Below are 22,751 nucleotides of genomic sequence, written 5' to 3'. Positions count from 1 at the left end.
CCTTGTCGTTTCCATTCAACACTGGTTGGCAAACGCACGCTTATGGCCAAATACTGATTGCACTTGCTTGGCACGTGCTCACTAATCGCAGGAATGGGGAGCGAGTTCCTTCTCATGCATGCAAGAGTCGGAGACTCGAAGCGAAGTAAGCCCTTCGACTTCGTAGAAACGTTTGGGGTTCGTTATTAGGGTTTTAAACTTGAGACAGTCTGGTTCTCTACTTGGGGTGTTAAAGCATGGTGATGAAGGAGAGAAAAGTTAATGTTTCAGGGAAACCGAAACATTCATTGGATGTTTACCGTAGCGATGGGAACAGTGGTACTCGAACTGCTGCTACTAAAAGGAGGCTGAAGATGTATAAGACCAAACCTAAACGTAATTCTAAAGGAAAGATTTTGAAGCATGAGTATCAAGAGAAAGATCTTCCTAATACACGGATACAACCTGATCGACGCTGGTTTGGTATGTTTGAGTTTTTCTTTAGAATTTTATGCTTATCAATAGATTTAGAGACATAAAATGTGATTTGGTGAATATAATCTAAGTTTTGTTGGAAAACTGTTGTTGCATTTGTGCCTTTTCAAGCTCAATTGATTGGGTTGAATATTAATTTATCTCTAGAGGGAAAAGGTTAATGTATTGTTGCTGGAAAGCTTTCAATTGCGTGATAATTCGGTGATAACTTTACATTAATCAATTACTATAGATAATACCCGAGTTATTGATCCCAAAGAGCTTGAGGAGTTTCGAGATGAGCTTGGTAATAAGCTTTCAAGCAACTACAATGTGATCTTGAAGCAGCGGTTGCTCCCTATGTCCCTTTTACAAGATCACCAAAAGGTAAATGTGTTTTTTTTTTTTAATTTTTTTGATCAACTTACATTTGGTTGTTTAGAATTTGCTTTCTTCTATGTAAAAGTAGACTTTATCTTCTGAATGTGTGAGTCGTTTACTTTTCCGATAGAAAGCTCCGTCTGTAGAACGGAGTCAATCGGATGGTTTAAGGGACCTAGTCAGGCATAGCATGTTTGAGAATGGTGAAAGCAAACGTATTGGGGATGATCTCTACAAGGTCATAGACTCTTTGGATGTTATTGTGCAGGTGAGATTCTTCAATGTAACTTGCAGCGCTGTAGAACACTTCATGTGCTTCCTATAAGATATGTGTTGCTTAACTGTGTTAACTAATTGATTTTGTGTAATTCGTTTAAGCTCTGAATTTTTGATTTTGGGGTTTGTTGGCCAGGCTAATGATGTATGACCCCAAATTTTCTTCATGTATTTGACAGGTATTGGATGCCAGGGATCCACAAGGCACGCGATGTTATCTCCTGGAGAGGTACTTGAATGAGCGCAAGCATAAGCACATGGTGTTCCTGCTAAACAAGGTTGTTACATGTTTTGGTTATGGGAATCTCTGACACTATCTATCTGTCTAGCTAGTTACAGTCCATTTGGCACTTCTTTGATATTTGTTACCATTTCCAGTGTGATCTTGTGCCAGAGTGGGCTACAAAGGGTTGGATTCGTGTTTTATCAAAGGATTATCCTACTCTTGCTTTTCAGGCTAGCATAAATAAATCTTTTGGCAAGGTAATTTATCCAAAGATAACAATTATTAGTTCTTTCTCTGAAAAAAATTTGGCCAGCTACTTCTTTATTTCGTTGTCTTAGTTGCACTTGGAAGCTATTTTATATTTTGTTCTTTCTTGTTTAACAGGAACTTCTTCTTTCAGTACTAGGGCAGCTTGCCAGCTTAAAATGTGGCAAGCAAGCTATATCTGTGGGATTTGTTGGATATCCAAATGTTGGCAAATCATCAGTCATCAATACCTTAAGGGCCAAATCTGTATGTCGATAACTTTACTCCATATTATTGATTTTCCAAATAGAACTTGTGCAATTTGAGTATTTGACTTTTGATATTGTCATTGGAAAAAAAATGTGGACTTGCCAAGAAAGTCGAAGAGCATATAGGATGCCTCCTTTATTATAACTTCTAACGTGATACCTGTTAGTTCCAAATTTGCATACCCAACGATCAACCTTATTTATTTTTTTCACAAGGTGTGCGAGGTTGCTCCTACCCCTGGAGAAACTAAAGTCCTCCAATATGTAAAGCTTACGGAGCAGATCTTCTTGATCGACTGCCCTGGAGTTGTTTACCAAAATAGTGATACTGAAACCTCTATCATATTTAAGGGTGCTGTAAGTACAAGCAATTATTAATTAGCTTCTGGTTTTTTTATGGAGCATTGCAATTTGATCATTCGGAGGAGGGGAACCGTGTGTTCCCTGTAGATCCTGGGTCTAAAGTCTATCAGGATTCTGCTATGTTTAGTATTTTCTTATGCAATTGTGAAGGTTTCTTTTTTATGTTGCAAAAGCTGTGTAGATCCTTTTGCTTTCCATTTAAACAATTCATTGTTTGTTGTCATCCTTTGTACCATAATTAGGTACATGTTACAAACTTAGAAGATGCAGAAAAGCATATTAGAGAAGTTCTGAGACGTGTGAAGAAAAAACATCTCCAAAGAGCTTATAAGATAAAAGACTGGTATGTCTCTTTCTCAATGGTGGAGAGCATTGAAAGATCCAAACATTATACTGTCAAATATGCTGTGACTTATCTTTTAGTTTTCATCCTGTTTCAGGGTAGATCAGGAGGATTTCCTTATTCAGCTATGCAAAATGTCTGGCTTACTTTTGAAGGTCAGTTTCAGCGTATACATTACTTAACTGACATCAGCAGTTTTTATCTCGAGTGTTCTTTAAGCCTGCTAAATTTGGTCAAGATTTACACTCATCTTTCCAAATGGAAAATAAATCATGCTTGTAACCGTTTTACCCTAGGATATGCTCTATTAGAAAGCAATATAGTGCTTGAGACCATCAAGTTTGTATTATGGCATTTGATGCTGCACATGCTTAAGAATCCAAAACTTGGTACTATCTCAAAGATTTGTCAGAAACTGACTTTGATTGGATTTTTTAACTTTGGTTATATTTCTTGAACTTTTGCACTTCTTGGTATCTCATAATTGGCCATAAGTGTTGGGCTGACCACCTGGGGCGAAAATTCTCCAACAATCATTCCAAGAATTTTGACTGTGCTTTTGACTTGGTTACCTCTAGGGCACTGAGCCTGACATGACTAGTGCGGCAGAGATGGTTCTCCATGATTGGCAAAGAGGTCGAGTACCGTATTTTGTAACCCCGCCGAAGCTAGAGAATGCTAATGAGAAACCCTCGACAGCCAGTGCTAATGAAGAAACTGTGGTTGGCAACTAAAATATGTTCAGGTTCGAAGAGATCACGTTGACCTGAACAAGTTAGATGGTGAGGATCCTGAATAGAGTCCAGATCAGGGGTCAGACAATGAATCTGGTCCACAACCAGAGCAGGAATTTGAGAACAAATCTTGTAAGGAACCTGTGAAGCTTCTTGAATCATCCTAACAATTGGTGCCTATTACACTCCTTTTCCATGTCTTTAATTTAAAATCTAAAAAAGTAGAGAATCCAGACAATTGTGCTGGTTGCATCTGGATTTTCTGAGTCTCTGTGATCGAGTCTTTCTTTTATCCTTTGTTTGTGCAACTTCAAATTCTGAGCCATTTATAGAATTATTGAAACATGACTTTTCTAAGTTATTTTGCCAAGTTAATATCCATACAGTTACGTACTTTGCTATGATTTTATAGTTGTAAACATGGGGATAAGATTGAATTTTTAGACATTGTTTGTGTAAGAGAGCAATTTTTCAGCTGATGTCTTAGCTAAAAAGTAGTCATTCATGAATCATGGGAAGAGCCTGAGAGGGCAAGTTTTTTTTTGTTTTTTTTATGGGCTTGGAGGGAGGGGAAGTTGGCTATTTTCAAAGTAGGCCAGATTTCTTAGCTACTAGCCTGCCTACTGTTGGAATGATTTTCCAGGGACCATGGTTTTTTTTGGGACCATGGTCTTATTAGACCACCTTCCCTATAATTATAAGGGGTGTCCTAGAATATTGTAGTGACCTATCCTTAACCTAATTTAATTTAAAACCAACACAATAACCACCTCTCTCTCTATATATATATAACCACCACCTCCTCTCACCATCACCTCCCACCACCGCCGATTACCACCACCACCAACCACCGATTCCCACCACCACCACCAACCACCGATTATCACCACCACCACCAACAACCACCGATTATCACCACCGCCCACCACCGCCGATTACCACCACCACCACCTCCAATTATCACCACCAACAACCACTGATTACCACCACCACCTCTGATTACCACCACCACCACTATATATATATAGCTTAATTTAAAACATTAACAAAGATATTCTCACAAACCCATTACTTGTCATTCGTTTTTGGTTGAATAAATGAGAACTAATCATCAAAATGAGTTGAAAATGGAAGTTGCAGAGAGGTTTAATGGATTTTTTTTTCAGTAAAAAGTTCGGTTATCACAAATTATTTTTTTCTTAACCGAACTCAAAGTTCGGTTGATTCGCAAAAAAATACTTTTAACCGAACTCCTTGTATTAGAACAATACAAGTCCATAAGTTTGGTTCGTTCGCAAAATTATTAAGTTTTCTTTGTAACCGAACTCTACCTATAAGCCCAGTTCGGTTGATTCGCAAAATATGTTGAAGTTTGCGAACCAACTGAACTTCTAACACTAGGTTACTTTTAACCTGAAGTTCGGTTGGGAATTTAGTTGCGTTGAAGTTTGCGAACTAACCGAACACACAAGATGTACTCAAATAAATTGTCAAGTTCAAAGTTCGGTTTCCTACCATTTTATCCTAGGTAACCGAACATTGCACTGTACGACCAAAACCTCCATTAACGAGAGAGTTTGGTAACCTGCGTGTTTGGAAAACGTAACCGAACTACACTTTCAGGTGTGTTCGGTTACATGTTCTTGACATATGGTAACCGAACTACACTTTCAGATGTGTTCGGTTACATGTTGTTGACATATGGTTAACCGAACTGGCCCAAATTTACATAAAAAATTTCGTTTTCTTGAAAGTTTGGAGCAATTCAACCAACATTATCTAAGTTTGAAGCATACCTGGGTACCCAAATACCCTTCCTCCGGTTGTGGTTGGTAAAATCCATCGTTTTTCATGTTTTCCTTCTTCATCTTCTCTAACTTTACTCTCTCAATAATTCTACTTCTTTAAAAAAAAAACTCATCTGATTTTTTAATCTCACTAATTATCTTTAACTTAATCATCTCACTAATCATTACACTAATTATTATTAACACTAGCTAATCATCACCCAAAATTAATCAGGAGGATAATTTAGATATTAATATAAATATCTAGATAAGGGGTGACCTAGATTTACTTCTAATGTCTTTACCCAAAATAAAATCATGGTCCCCAAAGAAAAATCATGGTCCCAAAAAATCGTTCTACTGTTGAAGTGCCTGATCTTGGATTTGTAAATTGAGCTTTGAGGTTTCAGTTCTTTTTCAGGATTGTGGAGAACAACTTCTATTTATACTTGATATTATTGGTGAATAATAAACATTCTTATAAAGCAAAGAAATCAAGTAGGTGACTCAATCCAGCTTCCAGCTTTTTGCTTTCTAGCACCACTTTGTTTCATCATGTTCCTCAGCTCTGTCACTTGATTCCACATTCCCTTCTCACCTTGAATCTTTGTAAGCAACGAATAAACTGCAGGATGATCTTGTTCCAGTTTGTGCATCTCTTCTGCAGCAAACAACCCGACTTCCAGACTTGAATGCAATCCACAAGCTCCGAGCAAAGCTCCCCATATTACAACATCAGGTTCAAATGGCATTTTTCTTATCAATTCCACAGCCTTCTCCAATTGCCCTACTCGCCCATAAAGATCCACCATACAGGCAAAATGCTGAATCCCTGGTTTTACTGCATATTCTCTTTCCATTTTCTCAAAGTGCATCTCACCTTCATCTGTTAATCCACCACGTGCACACGCAGACAGAACATGCACCAACGTTATTTCATCTGGCCTAACACCCACATTTTTCATACTTTCGAACTTCTCCAATGCTTTCACTCCAAGCCCATGTTCTGCAAAACCTCCTATGATCGAATTCCACGACCCCAAATTCTTCTCTGGTATCAACTCAAAAGCACTATTTGCAGCATTAATATCCCCACATTTAGCATACATATCGACAAGGGTGCTTGATAATATAATGTCAACTGGCTGACCAGATTTTATTAGGCTTGTGTGAATTTGCATCCCAAATACAAGAGTCGAAAAACCTGCACAAGCACTCAAGGCACTAGACAATGTAATTTGATTAGGACAGTATCCCAATCTCCTCATTAAAACAAACAATTCTAATGCTTCTACAAACTGGTCATTTCGCTCGTACCCACTGATCATAACAGTCCATGACACCACATTTTTTTCAGGCATTTCATCAAAATAAAACCTAGCTTCATCAAGTTTCTTATTGTTAACGAGTCCGTTAACCATAGTAGTCCAAGAAACTACATTTCTCTCGGGCATTATTTCAAAAGCTCGTCGACCTTGATCAACACACCCTAAATTCATATACCCAGAAAGCAATGCATTCCAAGAGGTAACATCTTTAACCAAAATTTCTTCAAAGACGCGATATATTGCAACCGGACATCCCATACTCATGTAACTTTTCATCAAAGCCGATCCAACAAATACACTAGAATTCAACCCAAGATTAACAACACGTGTATGAATCTGTTGTATCAAAATACGAAACTCCTCATTTGACAGTGCAGTAATCAGTATTGCTATGGTGAATTCTGTAGGTTTCAATCCATACATAATCATTTGTTTGAAATAACTAACCAATTTCTCAATATCGTTTATCCGTTGGAAACCCTTAAGCATTGTGTTCCACGAAACAACATCTTTCTCAGGCATTTCATCGAACAACTGTTGTGCAGTATGAATTTGTTCATTTTTTACATACCCAGATATAATCGAGTTCCATGTAACTATATCTCGACCTTTGGGGTTTTCATCAAACAGTTTTCGAGCATCCATTAATCTACCATTACGAACACTCTCATTGATCAAACGATTCAGATTGTTCACTGAACAAAACCCTCTGACTTGCGCCCGGAGCATTAAAATTGTTAAGTTGACAGTAAACAACTGAAGTTATAAGAAGTGGGAATCAATTATTGGATCAGCGGTTATAGTAGTACGAGTTGTAAGTACATAAGTGTGTAATTAGAGTTTGATACGGACATTAGAAGTGATAAGTTGACATTTAACAATCGATTACGACAATACGACCCGTAGTCATTGGTGAGGACTACATTCACACATGCGTGCACTTATTGTAACGTTTACTATTTACAAGCCATGTGAGAGATGCTAACACCTTTTTTAATTCTTTATTAATCTTAATTAAATAAAAAATTAACTAAGAAAAATATTTTTTTCAAAAAAATGATAGAAGAGAAGAAAAGTGTCACTTGGGTACTTGCCTAATTGGATTGGCAGCACAGTGAAAGGCGTCACGGCTGATAAATTGTTGAATCACTATATCAACAATCTGAGTTTGAAACTCATCAGCTTTGTGATGGTTTGCTTTTCAAATATAGTTTTCGGGGACAATTGAACGGAGAAAGTTTACTCAGAAACCGGACATTGGGGCTGAAAAGAATGCTCAAAATGAGACCGACACAGACAGAAACCGCTGCCAAATTTATGGGCCAATGTCTAGCTAACGCTACAATGTCAGTTCAATTACCATTCAATGTGAGTTGTTTGATGATCAAGTGGATTAGCATCAGCTGGAAGAATCTGTACACCATTAGATTGATTAATTAACGTGTCATAAATATAAAATTGAAGTCTAATAATAATTAAGAATAATTGTTTAGCGAGAATGACAAAGAACAGAGAAGATACTTATGATGTAATTGAGAATGCACGTTCGTGGGGTCAGAAGTAAGATACGAATGATTAAGATATGAATTGTTGATTTGATTTGATTATCAGCGGGGCTAAAAATAAGTTAATACATCTTGATTCGATAATCAGGTACAGTTATATTTGCTTACGACTTGATAAATATCTAATTTTAAACTAATTTACATGGTACCCGTAACACTCGCCGGGACAAATTCTTTTCAATCAAATTCATTGTAATATGCTTTTGACTGTTTTTTTTTTCTTTTCGAAGCATTTTGACTATTGATTACGCACAATCTATTTGCTTCAAAAAAAAAAAAAAAAAGATAGGCCGATTGCCGATCTAAGATTGCAAGAACTCGTTCTCGTTGTTTTAATTGGTTTAACAATGTAGCTGACCGAATTATAACTATGATTCAGTAGGATAAAAACAATATGTAAGCTTTTATCCCTAATAGAAATCCTCCTTCCTATTAAGAAAAAAAGATCGCCAACCTATTTTTTTAAAGTAATTTTTTCTTATATCTTTCTCCGTCCCATTCATTTTTGAAATTTTTCCCAAATGGCTTATATATCGTTAAATAAGGGGATATTTCTAACACAATCTTTTTAATTGATTATTGTTAGTATAAAAAATATGTACAATTTGATAGTCATGTTTATATTCGTTAGGTAGATGTTTTAAAATATTTTTCGATGGTAAAATTTTACGAATATTCGTGATATATTTTGAGAGATAAATCATTTCTATATTTTATTAATTATTATCTAATAGGGTATAACTGTAAAAAATACTTCTGAATTGTACAAACTTGAACTAGGTTATCTATTAAGGACTGAAGGAGTATAAGAAAAACAAGGGAAAACTCTTGCGAGGTGATCACACTGTTTCTACTGTTATTAGAAGTGCCAAGACGCATCGTCGAACAAGTCAGAAATACATCGTTTCCGACCATTAAGTTATTGAACAAAAAACTTAAGTTTGGACATTCTAATAAAACTCTTCTTGATTACTCATTATATGAACTACTACGGTTACATATTGAGGTTAGTTGCGCAACAAGTTTGCATTATGGTTTCCTAATATAAATGAGATCCCATTTATGCCTTCACCAATTAGTAATCTGACTTATATTCCTGTGGAAGTTTAGAGAGGACCTTTCTTGCACTTTTGTTTCATAAACTTCCACGATGTAGTTGAGGATTGTAAAGCTCCCAACTTCCAAATATACATATGTTTTCTGTAATTCTTTGGCCCATTCAGTGCTAGATCAGTTGTTTTTTGTTTTTTCTTGCTTCATTACCATTGTTTCTGCAAGATGGGTATTCTCTAGCCCCAATGTAGTTCCCTGAGGAAGACAAAGAAATTAGACAATATTAGTTTAATTGGAAAGGTTGCCCGTTTCCTGCATGATGTATATGCTTATTATATGCCAAACTTCTTCTTGTGGGCAGCATTCAGTATGATCAGTTACCACTCTTGTATCCATGGTGAAGTGGAAATTATTTAGAATGTGACCAGGGTTATGAATGACCCTGTAATAAGAGCAAAGGTGTTGTTTTATATTGTTGACAGTCGTGGCAACATCTGAAACCACATATATGAAGGTATTTTCACATCTAGCTTTCCAGATGAACCAACATATTGTCACATGTATGGGAGCCTAATTATTGGAGATGTAATTATCTTGGAACCAAGAACTTAATCAATCATGAGAATTTTTAATAGTACCAAGGAGCTGGTTGTTAACTCCAAGAAGCATATGCCAAACAGACTTAGCAAGGAGACAATACATGAGCAGGTGAGAGATAGTTTCTTCTTCACATCTACTTGATTTTCATAAAAGTTCGATTTAGTTTAGAAGGATATTCATTTAGCATTAGTGAGAAGAACTTCATGAGCACATTTCCACAAGAATATATGAATTGATGGAGTATTCTTCATTTTTCAGATTTTTTTCCCCAGTCAATATTGTGATATATGTGTTGTACATCTTGTTTGATGAAAGGATTTGACAGTGATGTAACTTTTAGGTTGGTGTCTGCTTTAACCGCATAGAGGAACAATTGTGAAACTGGAACTGACATAAACAACATGTTATCTAAAATGCAACAGTTGTCCTCCTTACCACCACTACCTTTTATAGGAACCATTCCTGGGGTAGTTTTAGCAGTAATATATACAACCCTTATGACTAACACAGTTCATTAATATTTTACAAGTCCACCACTCTCATACCTCATTCTATTTTCTTCTATGATGTCTTCTTCTCCTCCTCCTTTATCAATGGCTTCTTACTTAATCATCTCTTTAATCCTCATCATCATCGGTGCAACCCCTCCTTTCTCACAAGAAATTATTACTCAAGATGATGAACAGAATCATCCCAACTTCACGTGATTGTTAAAGCTCTAATTGATTCTAATGGTGATGAAATACTACTCATCTCTACTAAACCTTTGAATTTTCTGTTTGTTGCAACATATCGCCACCTCTGGTAGAAGTTATCATTAAATATTTGTCTTTATAATATAGTTGTAATTCTCAAGGGTAATAGTCCTCTGGAAGTTGTTGTGCACTTTAACAATTTCCTTTTGTATTTCATGATTTTTTTCTTGTTTGGTATTTTCAAAATAATAAATTTATAACTGGGTTTTGTTGTGCAACGATTATAAGTTAACACCCAATCATTAAGTACTCCATGGATAAAATATAAAATATTTGGAATACATATAATTTATTATAATAACACATTCGTGAATTAATAAATGTGATAAATGTGATACATATGTGATATATATGATGTTAACAATAGTGTTTACTAGACACAATAGTGTGTCTTGTCATTTCTGTGATAGTAGTGATCGAGTCAGCCATCATCTGTTTATAAGTTGCCCTGTAGCTACTAGAATCTGGTATATTGTTAATCAAGATCTTTACTTAACTATCAGTAGTTATAACTTCCATGATTGGCTTTGTTCCATTTTCCAGTTAATTCTACAGGGGTGCAGGTAGATCAAAAAGTTGTTGCATATGTTGGTTTTATTGTTTGGTATATTTGGAAGGCAAGATGTTCCAAAATATTTGATAATGTTCAGGTTGATGAGACAATAACTACAACCAATATCACTAAGTATATGGAGGAATGGAATTCCTATTCGGCTGAATTTGCTAATAATATCAGAAATGTGTCATATGTTACATATACTTGGCATCCTCCATCTATTCATGTTGAGAAGATCAATCTTGATGCTTCTTTTGTTGATGATAATACAATGTCAAGAACTGGACTAATCCTCAGAACAATGTATATGGATGCAATGGAGTGTGATGTATCCTAAAAGCTGCAGTAGATCCAGAACAGGCAGAAGCATTGAGTGCACTGGAAGCAGTTCTATGGGCAAGGAGCGTGGCATTAGGAAATTACATCTTGAAGGAGACTGCATGAATGTTGTGAAAGCTATCCAGGGACATACAATGACTGTGAAGTGGACTAAAAATAGCATAATAAGAGATATTTGTTCAAAGTGGTAGACAAAACAAGAGACAAAAACATAAAGGAGACAAAGTATGAAAAGAGAAGAAGGAGAATCAGATGTGTTTTCTCATTAACATTTACTCTTTAAATACATGAGATGAAGACAAGGTAGGAGTAAGTGCTCCATGTGTCCATCAAATATGAAAGTTGACCATGCATAGCGACACATGGGGGTGGTCAATCATACCACCAATAACATTCCTACAACACTCCCCCTTGGATGACCACCATTATAAACTAACTTCTTTGTCAAAACCTTTCCAGAAAACGTTTGTTGATGAAAAACTGGTCAAAGGAGAAAGACACTTGAGCTTCTGAAATGACGTCGCTTGTCAGGACTCTTCTCCTTTGTAGAACCATGTCAGGAAAAATATTTCGCACAAAAACCTAAACACTTGTAAGGAGAAGAATAACCTCAACCAAAGTTGTATCTCTAGTGTTTTTGTTGTCTCATTAAAAACCTTACCGAGTAACAAAACCTTGTGGAAAAAAGTAACCTCGATGAAGGAAAAGAGTAAAACACACTTTGATGTCATCATTGCATCGTTAGATGCTCCCCATGAATTGTATTATTGTTGTCTCATTAAAAACCTTTCCGAGTAATAAAACCCAGTGGGAAAAAGTAACCTCGGTGAAGGAAAAGAGTTCAACATACCATCAGGTGCTCCCCCTGATGCATGACACTTTTTTTAGTCTAAAACATTTATGGGAGTGGACAATTTCTTTAGTCCTACCTGTTAGAGAACTTCTCGATCAAGCGTTGCTATCTCAAGCTTGTTTGTCAAGTTTAGTTGCCAAAACTATAAGTCTTGATTTCTAGTCTACTTATAACTATGTCTCAGATTAGGATAAAATGTGTAGTTGAGATTTAGACTTCACGGCATTCATCGATTGAAGACGAAGAACTACTAAGGGGAGCTTGTGGAACTTCATTAACAAAAGGTATATGGAGACTTGTAATCATCTATCACTCAGAATTCTATTTCTATTCTATCTCCTATTGACACAAAAGTCGTATAACTATATAGACTTTATATTATACACATTTGATATTTCGAGCTGAGTTTAACTCGCTTACATATTTCTCGAAATATGTGTTGGTAAGCTTTCGCTTTAACCAAGTTCTTCTTTATTCTTGACGAAATTCAAAAGATGATCATGTGAAAATCGCCTGGTAACATCTTACATGATTTGTGTGAGGCAGTCATTTGATGTAGACTCGGAATGTTGCGTATTGATCTATTGATCACTTGAAAATTGCTTTGAAGCTAATAGTTTGTGTGAGACATCTATTCCCATCTTCTAAGAATATTTCAATGATTAATATGGAGTTTAGAACGATTAAACATTTATTAGATATAGCACAATATGAGTACTTGTATGCTAACTATTGCAAGTTATTCAAAGTCCGGTAACCATAGTATGCATACCCGTACGCGTACTGGTGTGATAGTTGAAGTCCGAGAACTTAGTATGCATACCCGTACGCGTACTGGTGTGATAGTTGAAGTCCGAGAACTTAGTATGCATACCCGTACGCGTACCGGCTTAACAGTTCAAGTCTGGGAATTCAACTGAGTTTGGTTGTGTACGTCAGTATGCGAACGGGTTCGCATACTGGCGAACCCGTACCAAGTTCGGAACTCTAAGTATGCGTACCCCTTTGCATACTTGAGTGGGTTAAGTTCTAAAATCGGTTTGTTCATGAACAAATATATTTATATATTAAGAAATGCAGTCTTTTGCAAACCTTGGGTATAATGTTCATGAATTGATTCAAGTGAATCAAAATCGATTTTGCTTCAATTATGCCTTGTATACTTCTATGAGAATACAAACAATTGAACAACTCCATAACTAGTTTCATTTAAGTCATTTGAACTAGTTGTGATTAAGATGAACAAGGTTGATATGAAAGTATTCATATGGCTAACTTCGGTTATCTATTGTTGAGCCAACTATGTGCACATGTTTGGGTACGGTTACTCATATCTAAATGAAGTCACATTTCATTTGTGCAAAACAAGTTAAGTTCGATCTAACGGTTAAAATATATTAGCTTGACTCTAATCATGTTTTTATCTAAAGGTGAATATTGAATGCTTTGTTTCCAAGGTAGCATTGATTGCAAACCCTGATTTGAAGACTATTTAAGGGAGAACTCTAGCAACTAGGAAACCTAATCCCAACACCTCATGTGTGATACTAGTTGCGACTAGAGTCGATTCTCCTTTAACCTAGGTCTTTTCCTAAAACCATTATAGGTTAACGACTTAAAGACTTCATTTGGATTCTGAAGCCAGACCCAATTATTTTCTCTGTATTTGCGTGTTCTGATCTTACTTTGTTCTATCGTTTTGAGTACTATCTTCTCTAAGATTTGCTCGAGATTTAATTGTGAAGACCCCCAAGCTCGTCAACGCTATTAGACCAGTCAAGTGACGAATTAGCCGATAATAACTCGATTAGGTTAACACGAACATTAATTAATAGAAATTAATCTAACAACAATCTAGATACAAAAATAGTATCGTTGAATAGGTCTCTAAAAGTTATGCGAAATAGACTACTCGAACGTGTCAATCAGATACCGGACGAGGAAGATACCGACAAATTAGTTTGAAGGGCAAATTAGTTATTTTGTGGTTTAACCGCCTTGGCGGACCTTATCCATAATGTGGGTGCCTCAGTAAAATTTGGTTGGCCTTATCTTCACCGAACCGATCGGGAAGAAGTCATTCTTATCTTCTTCTTTCTTTTTCTTCGTCTTCTTTCTTCCTCTCTTTCTCTGTTCTTCTCCTCCTGTTGATTATCCATGAGATTAAATGAAGAAAATCAATTGATGAAGTTGTATAGATAATGAAGGTGATGATATGGTTGTGTAAATTCAAGCAGTTATTTCAGAGTTATAAGAAAAGGTGAATCAGAGAGAATCAATTAGGGTTTCTTCTGATTTCGTGTTTTTTATAGAAACAATAGGCTTTTTGAATAACAATTGTGTGTAGAACGAAGGGGTTGTCGTTGATTGATGTTTAACTGAAACTGTAGAGTTTTTATGGTGAGTGAATTAAGAGTTAGGGTTTCAGAGATTGAATTGGGGTTTCGGTGTTGAGAATCGGTACTTGAATTGGAGTTTACTGAGAATCAAAGATGGTGATAAAGAATGATGGGTTTGTTCTTAAATGAAGTATAGTTGGTGAATTGGGGATAGTTGCATGTCTTGGGTCTATGTTGGTGGCTTGTTGCAGTTTCAAGAAGAATTGAAGAATTGATTCAAAGCAAGAAGATGAGTTGATCTTAATTTGCTGGGATGGAATCATTTAAGTTGGTTAAGGTGCTGTTGTGAATAAGACACTGTGTCTGTAATTGAAAGAATAAAAGAATGTTGGTGTTGCTTATGAAGATTGAATGAAATGGTGTATGGATATGGTGGTAGAGATGAAAGTGCAGACAGTGTATGAGTTGATGTTAGTAGCGCCTGAGTTGAAGTTAATGAATGCCGTTGGTTTTAGTGATTGAATGGCAGGACTGGAATTAGAGGTAGTTATGAAACCGTGGTTGAATCAGTTGGGTGCGTATGATGTTGAGTGATGTTTCCTGTGATGTTGTTGGAGGGTTAAATGATTGTGTTGGGTAGAATCTCTCTAGTGAAAGCTTGTTACTGCAATTTCAGTTAGTCTATATTAACAACGACCGATTCAAAGGATGAACCAGTGGATCGTGAATCTCGAGCTAGGTGTGGCTTGTCATCAAAAGATGTGGGAATTTATATTTAACTCTTTTGTGATTATTATTGTTTTATTTACAAAAGTTTATGTTTAACAAATTCATGCATTGCCTAATTGTGTATTCCATGCATTGTTTTATTTTAAATTCCGAAAGTACTGTTGATTCTTTTAATCTTTCCATTGCTTGGAAAGGAATTGTAATGCTTTGTTTGTCTTTATGAATTGTTTGGGAAATGAACATTATCATCTGAGGTATATAGAATACGCTCCTTCATTTTGGTGTGTAAGGAATTGGTCGACACCAACATTGATGTGTAAGGAATTGGTCGACATCAATGTATACTATTGGATGTGTAAGGAATTGGTCGACATACAATAGATTTCATTGTCAATGTATACAATTGGATGTATAAGGGATTGGTCGACATCCAATAATTCATTGTTTTGAAGAAGGAGTTAGTTCCATATACCATGATTGTTTATTTATGTGAATTGGTTGTCTTTTGGTGTTTTGGGAAAACATGAATTGTTTTCCAAATCATTCTAATGATTACTTGAAAGTTAAATTTTTTATTCCTACTGGGCACCCCTTTTAGGGATGATGTGCTCACCCATTCCCACTTTCAGTTTCAGAGACAGATCAGAGTTGCGCAGCGAAAGCTTCAAGGGTTGAGTTCGTTAGTTGGTTAATTTCGGATATGATTATTATTTGTATATTCTATTTGCAAACAAAATGTCTATTGTATATGTATTATTTTGAGAGGAGTTCTTGTATATATATATATATTTCAGAGCGGGCCTAGTTTTTGAGTTAAGTTTTTGTAAAAGATTTCTCAATTGAATATTTAAGTAAATGATCTGGATTCGTAGTACCTCTTTATTTAGTTAATCTCTTGGATTAGTCAGCTGCTAGCTTTGGGGGCGCTACATTAATCTCCGATAGGTAAGATAAAAAGTAGTCCCAAAAATCTTCGTCTCATCGTTTGTGATTCCACAAAATCTTGTTTCGCTTCCATACGATTAAGATTACTGTGAGGTGATTGATATTACTAGGTTGTTCTTCGGGAATATAAGACCGCCGTATCAATTGGTTCATGTTCACCTTGATTTATCAAAAGACGGAACAAAAACTCGTAGGTATTTCTATGGGAGACAGATTTATCTATTCAATAGACTTTTCTGTGTGAGACAGATTTGTTTATAAAATCTTCGACTTTGGGTCGTAGCAACTCTTAGTTGTGGGTGAGATCATCTAAGGGAATCAATTGAGCAGAATCCGTCGTGGTTCAAGAGCCGTAAGGAACGCGTCTGTACCTTAATCAGTGTGAGATTGGTTAGGGCTCAACTACATTCCAGTCCGAAGTTAACTTGTAGTAGGCTAGAGTCTGTAGCGTCTTAATACAGTGTGGTGTTCAAATATGGACTAGGTTCCGGGGTTTTATGCATTTGCGGTTTCCTCGTTAACAAAATTTCTGGTGTATGTGTTATTTCTTTTTCGCATTATATTTTTATATAATTGAAATATCACAGGTTGTGCATAGTTCAATAAATTGGTGAATCTAACCTTTGGTTGTTGATTGAAATTGGTTGACGCTTGGATATTGGTTTTTAGTACCATCCAAGTTATTTCTTACATTAATCCGGCTCACATATTTCTATCTGTTCGATTGCAGATTGATTTGAGAAATTGAGATATAACTTTTGGATGTATTTTCCTTGATTGAGTCTGATTGTCTAGTTGATTCTCTTGGAAATATATTGGAGTTAGTCCATACAGATTGCCTAAACGAAATATTGGGTGTGGTTGTAAGACCTCCGGTTTTCACTATCGAGTCATGGAAGTTTGTACAATCTCTTTAGTCCTATACTTCTCAGATGTTTTTCAAATGTGGACTTAGGTAATGACTTAGTAAATAAGTCTGCCAAATTTTCATCAGATTTTACTTTATCTAGCGGTAAAGAGATCGCCTGTCAAAAGTTTTAATTAACAGATAATTGTTGGGGATTCATATCCAACATAAATACCTACCTGTCTTTGTGGACCCATCTTAGTACGCTGTGGGGGCGTAATAAGCATGCACATGACACAGCCAAATATGCGTAAATGTGAAATATCAGGCTCATATCCAGTTACCAACTGGTACGCAGAAAATGGTTGGATAGCAGTGGGTCTATAGCGAATAAGTAATGTTGCATGCAATATGGCATACCCCCAGGCAGTAATAGGAAAGTTGGAACGCATAACCAATGCCCTAGCTATCATCTGTAACCTTTTGATGGTAGCATCTGCGAGACCATTTTGAGTGTGTACATGGGGTACGGGATGCTCTACGTCAATTCCATTAGACATACAAAAATCATGAAATCCTTTAGATGTAAATTCTCTAGCATTATCAAGTCTGATAGACTTGATTGGATGATCAGGGTGGTGTTCCCTTAGTCGTATAATTTGTGCTAGGAGCTTTGCAAATGCAGCATTAATTTCTTGTGGACAACAACGCAACATGTGTCTAACGGGTCGAAGCATCAACCAGAACCATAAAATACCTGAATGGTTCGCATTCTGGATGTATATGTCCACAAATATCACCTTGTATTCTTTGTAAAAATGGAATATTTTGTTTGGTATCTTTAGCATAGGATAGTCTCGATCCTGTCTTTGCTAAAGAACAAGCTTTACAGAATGAGTGATGTGCCTTCAAAAAGGACAACGAAGAAGAATGAGACAGGTGGTGCGCTTCAATTACTTTGAAAGACGAAGGCTGCGCTTCTCTTACTTTAGAAGGCATAAAATGTGCATCATTTACTTTAGAATGCACATTGTTACTCTGCATTGTAACAATCTTTGGTCCCATCTTATTTTTCATTCGAAAGAAAGGATGTCCATGTGAGTTCTTCAAAACACGTATCATCATATCTCGACCTGGGTGCCCTAGTCGATCGTGCCAAAGCTTATATAAGTCACTGGCCAACAGTTCATCGTTGGAAACCACATGGGATTCAATAATCTTAATAATGGTGATATGCAATCCACTAGAGTGACTCATTAGTTTCTCTAAGATGCGCTCCCTTTTTCATTCACTAGAGTTCACATATATGTACTCAATTCCATTTTCACAGTGAGTTTCCAAGTGATAACCATTTGCACGGATATCCATGAAACATAAAAAAGTGCGGTGAGCTCTTAGTGCATATAGAGCTTCTGTGACTTTAATCATTGTTCCGTTTGGAAACAAGAATTGAGCAGTACCTCGCCCAATTATTACTTGTGATGATCCAATCATCGTAGTCACAAATGTATTATAAGGAGTAAAATCGACAAATAATTGTCTTTTTCTTAGGATATGTGGGTGGTTGCACTATCAATTAAAACATTCAATTTCTCATGGAGACATTCCTACAAGTACATTAGGCAGGAATGTTACAAACAAAAAAAAACGAACAATTTATCTCACTTCCTTTACAGAATCTTGTTCTACTAGAATGACGTCCTTTCCATTCTAATTTACATGCTAAACAACAGATTATCATAAATAAAGTAAAATTCTATAGAATATAATAGAAAATAAGTATTATAGATAATCCATACACATACACATAACATAATGATGGTAAGAACATGTTCAGCAACAATAATACCTACTTAAACTATTAAACAAATGATAGTCTAAGATAACATAAAAAATTCAAAGCATCTAAAGGCAGACAGAAAGCCATAAAACAAGAGACTAAATTCTTAGTCCCAAGCAAAGTCAGGAACATCCATTATTGGGGAAAATTCCTCATTGCCCAGGAAGTCTGAGACTGTGAGGTTGACGTCAGTGGTTACATCATTTTCTTCCATATAGTTAGACTCTTGTTCGAGAGTTTCCCGGTACTATTTGTAGCTCGCAGCTACATTAGCACTAGCCTTGCAATGTTTGTACCAATGTCCGGTAAATCCACATCTAAAACAAATCGCATTTCCGTCTGCGGACTTTTTGTTAGCGGGATTTTTAGATGTTTTCTCGAACTTAGGATCACCACCACTATGGCCAGAAGTTCTTTCTATGTGCCAAACATAGAGTGACCTTTACGTCCTGGAGCTCGATTATGCCCCTTACGTCCTCTTCCACGAGAGGTGTTTACTTCACGTGGGTATGGATCATCGTAATGTGAATCAGAATGTCGAGCCCTCTTTCTTTTGGGGTTCTTTCCTCTATTGACCTTTCCATGGTTAGATTCGAGAACTTTCTTTTTCCTCACAACTCTGGTATTGTTATTGACAAGAATCTCATTGTGCTTTTTCGCTACTTGCATTAAGTTTATCAACCCACTGAATGTGGTGATTGTTTTGTTGTCAACCTCTAAATGATATTGGTTCGCTAGTATCATGGACGATGTGGGAAAGGTCGATAGAGTTTTCTGAATCATTTCCTCGTCTGTAAGTTTCTTTCCACAAAAGTCCATAGTGCCTGAATTTGCAGCATGTCTTTTTGGAAAACATTAACTTTTATATGATCGAGGAACTGGATTTCGTTCCACATGATGTTCAATTCTGGTATTAAGGAATTATGAATGTTCCCAAAACGGCTATCTAGAGCATCCCATAGCTCTTTTGGTGTTTTCAAGTGATGATAACCCCAACGCAGCTTAGGATCGATGTGCCTCTTGAGAAACATAAGAGCATGAGCTTTTTCTTTCTCAGTTGTTGGAGCAGCGGCGGCGGATGGCTTAATAGTGGAGGTGTATTCATTTTCCATGAAGATGGTTTCCACATCAAGTACCCAACGATAGTACTCAAGTCCTGCTGAGTCCAAAAGTTCGAATTCTGGTCGAATTGGGTCCATCTACATAGACAAAATCTCAAGTCCTTCTGAGTCCACGACAAATCCCTGTATCATTTTCCCATGACCAAATTTCTTTATGGCCAAGATGGATACGAAAACCAAATTTCTTTATGGTTTTGTGGGTAACACGGATATGTCATATAGTCCAATCTCTGATCATAATCCAGTTCACAAAATTAATTAACCAAAAATCTTTATGGTTTTTAACAAGGAAACTCTGCTTGCAAACCAAATTTCTTTGTGGTTTATAATTTGCAAACAATTTTGTAATAAAGTTGACAAAATAGTCAACTAAAAATAAGTTTGTTAAAAAATAATAATAAAAAAAAAACAGGCATGTTTATCATTTATATACGCATATAAAATTATATTTAGTAGCAAACCTTTTGTGGGAATAAGTTTTGGTTAATATTTGTGATATGCATGAGTAATATCAAACTAAGATATAATATTATGCATAAAATACATGTCTAAAATTAACAATTTTGAGGAAGGTCTTAAAAAAAATAGTATAACATACTAAAAAAAAAAGTATGATAAATTATAACATATGGTGGGGATAACATCATGAATATATACATATATGATGAATATTTGATAAAAATAAAATACTAGAATATTCATAGCTTAAAAGAAAAATAATTAACATAATACATACATATGCACCATGGGTATAATACATTTGCTAACGAGTAGAATGATATGATATCCTTCAAAGGTAATATCCATGAGGAAGGATCCCTTTACATTTTTATTATCACATTATCTCACACGTTGGACGTCGTTTTTGCGGATAAAAATCAAACTGTAACGGATTTGAAGCTAATATTTTGAGGATATATTCCCCTTACCATGTTCTACATTCTTACCAAAAATGAGCACATTCTGAAATAAAAAACCTCACAATCTATCGGTCTTAATTTCGACGGCCAGAAATATGTTGATTTTCAACGGCTCATTTTCAAAGTAGTAAACGGTAGTGTTATATGTCTCGGAATACGCTCATTATCGGTAGGAACGTAGATCTTTGTAATAGCAACATATCCCCAAAATATTAGCTTCAAATCCGTTACGGTTTGGTTTTTATCCATAAAATAACCTCCAACGTGTGAGATAATGTGATAATAAAAGTGTGAGGGGATATCTCCTCAATATCCATACATGTATTTATTTATTTTGTCAAAAAAATGAAAGAGAAAGTACAACATCACATGGGGAATTTGAAAAAAAATCAGATGGTTTTTTTTCTTCTTTGTATAAGTGAAACAAACCATATTTTTGTGTATCACATGATGATTTTAATTAATTAAACTATAGATAAAAATCCTGGCATTTTTAGGGGCGACCCCGAAAGAATTAGGGGCGACACAAAAAGGAAAAAAAGGTCACCCAAACGTAAAATGTAGCCATCCCTTATCTCCCGTTTTTTTTAATGTCCAAACTACCGTCTACAATCGGTAGATAACTTCACAATCGGGAAGTTAATCCACAATCGGGAGTCAATTTAGTTTATATAACTTCCGAATATAAAGTATCCCCAAAATAAAATCCTCTATCTTTTGAATTTTGATTATCCTCTAATCGGTAGTAAACAAATTTATCTTGACTCCCAATTAAAGTATATCTTTGGCTAAAATGCTACCATAATCGGTAGTGAATTTAGTTTATTGAACTCCCGAATATAGAGTAGCCCCAAAATAAGATTTTGCAAAAATTCTCAATTTTTTGAATTTTGGTTGAGCCTATAATCGGTAGTAAATGAAGTTATCCTGACATCCGATTATACAGTAAATCTCTTTACTGAAATCCTACCATAATCGGCAGTCAAGATAGTTCATATAACTACCTAATATAGAGTTCCCCCAAAATGTGATTTTGCAAGAATCCTCAATTTTTTGAATTTTGGTTGAGCCTATAATCGGTAGTAAATGAAGTTATCCTGACCTCCGATTATACAGTAGATCTCTTTACTGAAATCCTACCATAATCGACAGTCAAGATAGTTCATATAACTACCGAATATAGAGTTGCCCCAAAATGTGATTTTGCAAAAATCCTCAATTTTTTGAATTTTGGTTGAGCCTATAATCGGTAGTAAATGAAGTTATCCTGACTTCCGATTATACAGTGACTCTCTTTGCAAATATCCTACCATAATCGGTAGTCAAGGTAGTTCATATAACTATTGAATATAGAGTTGCCCCAAAATGTGATTTTGCCAAAATCATCTATTTTATGAATTTTGGTTGAGCCTATAATCGGTTGTAGATGAGGTAAAATCCTGACTTCCGATTGTATATGGATCTCTTTCCAAATATTCAACCATTTTCGGTAGTCAAAATAGTTTATATAACTACCGAATACAGAGTAGCCCCAAAATGAGATTTTACAAAAATCCTTTTTTTTTTATTTTGATTGAGCCTATAATCGGTAGTAAATGAATTTATCGTTAACTTCCGATTAATAGTATCCCCAAATGCGCATTTAGCAAAAATTTATATCAATCGGTAGTATCTTTGTGTTACTTAACTACCGATTTAATATTAACAATCGGACACAAAATAACTTCCGATTACGGAAGGGCATTAACGTATTCTTCTATCTTTTGGACATCCCTTAACCTTGGTTATGGGTTGGGAATAAAAAAGTCGCCCCTAATTCTTTCGGGGTCTCCCCTAAAAATGCCAGGATAAAAATGTCACTTTCAAGTTAGAAGAAAAGCATG

The 22,751-nt window shown here is 35.8% G+C and overlaps 3 protein-coding genes across 3 annotated transcripts; 1 reads left to right on the top strand and 2 right to left on the bottom strand.

The window, feature by feature from the left end:
- The first annotated feature begins 158 nt into the window (after nucleotides 1-158).
- LOC113319012 (nuclear/nucleolar GTPase 2-like) lies at nucleotides 159-3,661 on the top strand. Its single transcript, XM_026567318.1, has 10 exons — nucleotides 159-462; nucleotides 707-840; nucleotides 965-1,102; nucleotides 1,290-1,388; nucleotides 1,489-1,593; nucleotides 1,721-1,849; nucleotides 2,068-2,208; nucleotides 2,457-2,557; nucleotides 2,655-2,712; nucleotides 3,136-3,661. The coding sequence occupies exons 1-10, from the start codon at nucleotides 237-239 to the stop codon at nucleotides 3,289-3,291; spliced, it is 1,287 nt and encodes a 428-aa protein (XP_026423103.1). The 5' UTR covers nucleotides 159-236; the 3' UTR covers nucleotides 3,292-3,661.
- Nucleotides 3,662-5,572: 1,911 nt separating this feature from the next.
- On the bottom strand, nucleotides 5,573-7,051 carry LOC113315753 (pentatricopeptide repeat-containing protein At4g02750-like). The gene has a single exon (XM_026564011.1). The coding sequence runs from the start codon at nucleotides 7,049-7,051 to the stop codon at nucleotides 5,573-5,575; it is 1,479 nt and encodes a 492-aa protein (XP_026419796.1).
- A 12,193-nt stretch (nucleotides 7,052-19,244) lies between these two features.
- LOC113315752 lies at nucleotides 19,245-20,026 on the bottom strand. Its single transcript, XM_026564010.1, has 2 exons — nucleotides 19,768-20,026; nucleotides 19,245-19,651 (listed from the first exon to the last, which is right to left on the bottom strand). The coding sequence occupies exons 1-2, from the start codon at nucleotides 20,024-20,026 to the stop codon at nucleotides 19,245-19,247; spliced, it is 666 nt and encodes a 221-aa protein (XP_026419795.1).
- Between the last annotated feature and the right edge of the window lie 2,725 nt (nucleotides 20,027-22,751).

Source organism: Papaver somniferum, chromosome 10 (genome assembly GCF_003573695.1).
Source record: "Papaver somniferum cultivar HN1 chromosome 10, ASM357369v1, whole genome shotgun sequence".
NCBI classification, from domain to species: domain Eukaryota; kingdom Viridiplantae; phylum Streptophyta; class Magnoliopsida; order Ranunculales; family Papaveraceae; genus Papaver; species Papaver somniferum.
Note: the sequence above shows the minus strand (reverse complement) of the source record. Positions and strands in the feature narration are given on the sequence as shown.